The 6,292-nt window shown below is 42.5% G+C and overlaps 1 protein-coding gene across 3 annotated transcripts; it reads left to right on the plus strand.

The window, feature by feature from the left end:
* The first annotated feature begins 437 nt into the window (after window positions 1-437).
* On the plus strand, window positions 438-6,081 carry LOC103707104. Of its 3 annotated transcripts, none has more exons than XM_039129560.1 (4): window positions 438-2,550; window positions 3,115-4,677; window positions 4,802-5,109; window positions 5,189-6,081. In XM_039129560.1, exons 2-4 carry the CDS (start codon window positions 3,282-3,284, stop codon window positions 5,822-5,824), a joined length of 2,340 nt encoding a protein of 779 aa, XP_038985488.1. In that variant the 5' UTR covers window positions 438-2,550; window positions 3,115-3,281; the 3' UTR covers window positions 5,825-6,081. The 3 variants fall into 3 exon arrangements, with proteins under 3 accessions (XP_038985488.1, XP_038985487.1, XP_038985489.1); XM_039129559.1 differs by having other exon boundaries at window positions 438-2,229; window positions 2,403-4,677; XM_039129561.1 differs by having other exon boundaries at window positions 438-2,229.
* Window positions 6,082-6,292: the final 211 nt, after the last annotated feature.

Genomic DNA, 6,292 nt, shown 5'->3' on the forward strand with positions numbered 1-6,292 from the left:
TTAGATTTAGTGACATCTAGGAGACATCTATATCGAACCTTGTGATTGTTATTTCTTTCTTGTTTTCATTCATAAAACATGGACTTAAAACGAAGAACATGAAAACCCAAGGGCTTGGAGTTAACTTTGGCAACAAACCAGCAGTAATACGAGGGGTCAAAATATAATTTTCCATTTGGATAAGTATTTTAATGCTTATCCTGAACGCTTTTGATAAATAAACTCCTACTTAACACTATGCACTCTGTAATCCCCGTAATCCCCATCTATTATTGTGAGACGGTCAAAGGAGGGTGCATCAAGATGAATCAGGAGGGTACGTGTAACTTGCCACATCAGCAATGGAGAAGCAAACCGTGGGGTGTGATCTCGGCCGTTCATCAAGATCACGTGCACTGTCACGTGCCCCGGCGTTAGTTCTGATCTCCTCTCCTCGATCTTTTTTTCCCCCCTTCCTTTCTTGTAAACCCTAGATTCCGTTCTTTCTTAACCTTCGTGAAACCCTAAGTCTCCCCAATTATTTTCTTGATGCCTGGATTCTGTCTTTCTGATAAACCCTAGAATCGACGTCAAAATTGGATTTTCTTGGTTGATTTAGGGAGAGGGAGCCTCGTACATGTTATCTGATCTCTTCGGAGTCGATGATGTCGTCATCGATGAGCAGGATGGAACGGGTGTTATCGGATAGGAGTAAATTTGCCAGCTTAAAGTAAGAGCGTGAAGAGATGCGTAAATAGTGTTTTTATGATTGGATCGGGTGTGGTGTAGGTGTGGTTGATTTCTTGGATTGGGATTGTTTGGTGTAAGGGCGTCCAGTTATGGATGTACTGCGGAGTTGGAATGGTAGATTAAGGTGCTGATTAATTCCATCGAACAGATCATGTGCATATTTTGTGGTAGAAGGTGGTGTGACTGAGCGGTACTGATGGACTTTTGCTATTATTTTGATAATCAAATGGGTATTATTGGATGAAAGTAAATCTGCAATTTTTCTAGAGAACTTTTCTTGGTGATGAGTAAGAGCAAGAATTAAATAAAAGAAGATTTGGATTGTGCGTAGAAGGCAAGGGTGATTTCTTGGATTAGGGTTATTTGGTGTTTCAGAGACCATTTTTAATTGACTTAGAGAGCTGAATGATAGATTAACACAGAGATTATTTATATCAAACGGATCTTGTGCGTTATTTGAGGGTGAGCCCTTGGCGCAACTGAAAGGTTGCTCCACTGTGATCTGGAGGTCATGGGTTTAAAACATGAAAGCATTTTCTGGTTGAATAGGTTACATACATCTGATCCTCCACTAGACCCCGCGATAGTGGGAGTGCACTACGCCGTCCCTTTTTTTTAGATCTTATACTAAAATGTGGCAAGTCTGAGAGGTACTGAGCTAGTGATGAGTGATGTTTATAGTTGTGTCTGGTGCTGTTAAAAGGAGTTTATGTTTATAGAAAATGTCGATTAGAAAATTACATACATCTAGATTTGGTTTTAACATCTAAGGTATAAACATTCAAAGATCATAAATACAACCACTGTTGCATTCCTTTGTATTTTAAGTATTTGTTGAGGTACTTGAATGCTCATGTGTAAATAGTATTAAAAGGACCACTTGTCTCACTTAGTGGTTATTTCCCCTGATAATTACAGGATCATGCTCAAGATCCCACACTTTCTAGTATGCTATATATTGTTATTACGGGCTGTTGATTTATCTTTGTAAGTGTGTTAGCATAAGCACACTATGATTTAGGACCATAATGTTGACAAAGTTATGGGCTTCTCAACAAGTGATGCCTTGTTTTAGATGGATAACTAGAGTTCTTGTAATAGCAATGTCATGCAAGTATTCCATATCACTGTTAGCTAAATGTCAAAAAGAGTAAATGGCGTTAGAAATTCACCCATCATCCTTTGTGTCATGCCAAGAATAGTGAATTCCCAAAGGAAACCTAGATTGACCAAATTTATAGATATATTCTGCAATATTTTGTGGTTGTGATGATAATTTACGGACTAAGTATGTAATATAACACCAGTGTATATGATGTAAAAATAATGCTGAATGATAACTACAGTTATATGCCATTTTTTAAGCATTCTCTTAGTTTAAGTCTTTTTACAAGTACAATTGTACTGATAGCAGTATTTTCTTTTTAAATTAGGGTTTCGAGAGGCATCTAGTGGTACCTAATGTTGTGTGTTTTTGTGCCTACACTCACAATATATGAGGTAACTATATATATCACACATGCTTAGACTAGATAACTTTCATCTTGCATGCTTTCCTTTTTACTCATCCTATAAATGCATCTCTACTTACGATTTGTTAGACACCACTGTTATCTATCAATGCAACTTATCTAAGATGTGTGTGTGTGTGTATATCTTCTTCCATGAACCAGGAAGGGTATTTGATTCAGTTCTTTGAGAATAGAACTGTCAAATAAATGAGACATCTCTTTTTCAGTGGTGAGATCCTCTGTTCTGAACCTGCTTGACTATAAATTATTGATCTATGAGGCAACTGACTCAAAGACCCTACCATCAAAGGTATTCTTTGCTTATTTCAGGGTACTGCTATAATGCTGCAAGAACTTAGCAGTCTACTAATTTTCTATTCCTAATTCATGTCTTGGTGGGCTTAGGTTTGTATAGTTAAAATTTGCCAGTGGCTATACATATGACCTAGATAAAATAAAGAATCTTGATAGAAGTGGATAGAATCCAAACAATCTTGGTTGGCTGAAGTTTGAGAGTGGCTTGTTGTGTCCCTTCTCTGGCTTATGAAATGGGAGATGTGAAAATTAAGCCTATTGAATAACAATACATGCAGGTTGTGATAGTCCTTGTCATTTTTCTTTTTCTTTGAGGAACTTGTTTTCAAATGTATGTCCAGTTAAAATAAGATGTCAGAACTTTTTTTATTATTACTACCTCATCCTTTAGATGTGCATGTAATATGTTCTTACAGTGTCCATGCTTATGTGTCCGCACCTTTGTGCCCACCTTTGGTTCAAATACACAGCCTCAAATTTTGTTATGATGTTGCCTCTTGTTTATTAAATTTCTTGTATATTTTTAACACTCTGTAATTTTTATCGTTCTGAACTGAAGTTGCAGAAATCAATCACCTGGGAAGTCCAGTAGGAGTTTTTTTTCCAGGTTATGGTCATTGATCTATAGCATGGACATGACATAGGTCTTTCCATCTGAAGGAAATTGAGGAAGATTATTGTGGATATTAAAATTGAATTGCCAATTTATATGCATTTACACATGAAATGGGGTGTCGTGGAAGGCCATTATTTGACCTTAATGAACTCTCAACTGGAGAGGAAGATGAGAAAGATAGTGTTGTCCTTCTCCAGCCCCAAAAGTCCATTCCTATTTCAAATCCTTGCACCTCAGGCTTGTTTCCAGCATCAGAAGGTTGTCAGCGGATAGTGAATAACCATGCATTCACACATGCTTCTTCGGGTTCAGGCTTTCAGCCTTTTGTAAGGAATAAAGACCCACAGAACTCAAAGGAGAGCTACAAACATAATCCTGATGCCGATTGTTCAAATGCGAACCAAGCCTCCACATCAATGTCTACAAGTCATAGTGAGGATGATAAAGTTTCAGCATTGGTGTCATCCAGTAATCAGGATCCTCAAGCTGCTGAAAGGGAAGAAGGGGAATGGTCTGATATAGAGGGCAATGTTTATGCAGTTGAAAGCAATGCTAGCAATAAGCATGACGATGTCAATTCTGAAATTTCACAGATGCAAAGAGCAACTGAAGAAAGTAAGCCTGTACCTATGAAGGCTGATGAGAATAGTTGCAGTGATTCTAGTCTCCTCGGACCTAACAATAATGAAGTTGGAGATGCTTCTAAAGATGCAAAGGTTCAAGGCCCATCAGGATCAGAGAATAACAGAACTTCACACTGTAATTCAAAAGGAGATGTACTGGCAGATGGCTTGGTAGAATCTTCTTCAATTGCCAAGCCCAAAGAGGTCAAAGGAGTTGAGGCCAGTTATGCGTTGAGATTTGCAAATAATCCTGCAAAGAGACCAAAGCTTGATGAGCATAAGGAGGCAATGTTAGGTAAGAAAAGAGCCAGGCAGACTGTTTTTATTAATGTGGAGGATGCTAAGCAAGCTGGTCCTATGAAATCTTCAACACCTAGGAGGCAGACTTCTTTTCCAACACCTATTATTACTCGTTCTGTGAAAGACACGACTCGTGCTAGCCCTGGTGGTGTTGAAAGGGCTGCAGAAAGACAGAGTCAGCCCATGAGCAGGGATCAGAAACAAGCTGACATGGCAAGCAGTGAAGGAAGTAATCCTGTGGAGTCAAGTTACCAAAAGGCTGATTCTAATGGTGATGCTAATCCAGGATCAATATCTTGCTCTAAGAAGATGAACAACAATGAGTTTTCTTCAGAAGCTTGCCTACCACCGATTCCAAGACAGGTTTCATGGAAGCAGCCTGTAGACTCCAGGCAGTATAAGAACCCACCCATTTCATGCCGAAAACCTTCTGTCACAGGTCAGAGCACGTCAGATCAAAAATTGGGAAGCAAAAAACATCTTCCCTCTAAGAAGCAGACTTCAAACAACCTCCAGTACCAAGATACATCAGTGGAACGGCTTCTCAGGGAGGTGACGAATGAGAAGTTCTGGCATCATCCAGGTTTGGGACATTCCTTTTCTAATTGCAAGTTGTGATGTAGGTATATTTATTTATATGTTAGTTTGCTAGCACCTGAATTCTTTTGGTGAACAATTTGAAATCCTGAATACATGCATCATGATAGGAGTAACATGTTCATGTGATGAGAGGGACACAGAGCTGGGCAGCGGTCTCGGGGTCTCGAGTTCTTCCCACGCTTCTTTGCCGAACTCTTCAAGACTCAACCTCCCGAGCTCTTCAGGGGTTGAGGATCGCCCTGAGAGGAGGCCCTACTACCCCGAGTGGTTGGTCTTCGAGGACGACTCGGCCCTCCACAACAGTAAAGTCGCTCGCGAGGTCGTCCGTTGTGCGTTGCTTCCAGCTGACCGAGCCGAGCTCGAAGCCGGCGGGGTCAGCGATTTTGTTGACCAGGTCTATTGCTCCGCCGTCCGAGTAAGTTTTTCTCATGCTTTCATTTTCATATCCTTCTAAGTTCTCAATCTCGGCTAACCTTTACTTCTCCTCGTTACAGCACCTCCATGAAATTGACATGCTAGCTTCGGCGGCGGCTAGCTATCAAAACCAGGCCTGGAAGAGCCAGAAGGGGCAGGAGGTCGTGGAGAAGAAGCTCGCCGAGGCCGAGGCCAGGTGGAAGGAATCCACCGCGAGGGCGGAAGTCGCCGAGTCCGAGCTCAAGCTTAAGGCTGAGCACCTTGAGGAGGAGGAGGCTTCGCACGCTCTCACCAGGTCGGCGCTTCGTGCCTCCGAGGCACGTTTAGCCGACGCCCAGTCTGTGCTCGTGGGCCAAAAGTACGAGGCGGGGATCCTTCGGCTGAAGATCGAGCAACTTGAAGCTCGAGAGAAGAAGGCCATGGAGCAAGCTCGGAATGCGGTGCAGATTTTTCGCGAGTCAGCCGAGTACCGAGAGGAGCTAGAGGAGGAGACGGTCGATGGGTTCATCCGCGGCTTCGAGAATTTTCGGGCCCAGGTGCTAAGGCTTTGCCCCAAGCTCGACTTCAGCAATATTCGGCCTCGTTTGTTAGGGGCCGCTGAGGATGACAGCGCACCCGAGAGTCCCGAAGCCGAGACCGAGCTGGCGGTCGTCGAGGCCGAGACCGGGATGGCTCTGAAGGTCGCTCACGAGATCCCATCTGGAGAAGCTTCATAGGGTGCTCCTGAAGTGGCTCCTGAGGCTGCTCCCGAGGCTTCTCCAGTGGACTGCCCCGAGGCCGGTGCCGAGGTCGCCACTACTTCCGAGGCGGCCTGAGATTCTGCCTTCTTCTTCTTCTTCTTTTTTCGTCATTTGTAAATGAGGTTGGCTGCTGAAACCATTGTACGGTTAAACGGGCCGACCTCAGGACCAGCATTTTTGTACTTAGTCTTGGGCTCTTTATCAATAAAATATATACTTTCTTCAATTTTGTTGCATCTTTTAATTTGTCTTTGCTTGTGTTTTCAACGAACCTTTGTTTTTGATTTTTTGGGTAGGACTTCGCGCATCATCCACTTTTGAATCTAATTCCGGCGCTTTTTGAAGAATTTTACTAAGTCTCCGGGCTCAGATCTAGTTGTAGTGCGGGCTGAGGTCGACCTGTTATTTAGCTGTTCGGATCGTGAGCTTTTACAGGCTTGAGTG

Source organism: Phoenix dactylifera, chromosome 8, assembly GCF_009389715.1.
Source record: "Phoenix dactylifera cultivar Barhee BC4 chromosome 8, palm_55x_up_171113_PBpolish2nd_filt_p, whole genome shotgun sequence".
Taxonomy (NCBI): Eukaryota; Viridiplantae; Streptophyta; class Magnoliopsida; order Arecales; family Arecaceae; genus Phoenix; species Phoenix dactylifera.

What these genes read in the sequence shown, in the direction of transcription:
- LOC103707104 (XM_039129560.1), top strand. Translation starts at nt 3,282, where the DNA reads ATGGGGTGTCGTGGAAGGCCATTATTTGACCTTAATGAACTCTCAACT. An exon ending in GAAGTTCTGGCATCATCCAG is followed by an intron (nt 4,678 to 4,801) that starts GTTTGGGACATT and finishes GCATCATGATAG; the next exon opens with GAGTAACATGTTCATGTGAT. An exon ending in TCTATTGCTCCGCCGTCCGA is followed by an intron (nt 5,110 to 5,188) that starts GTAAGTTTTTCT and finishes TCCTCGTTACAG; the next exon opens with CACCTCCATGAAATTGACAT.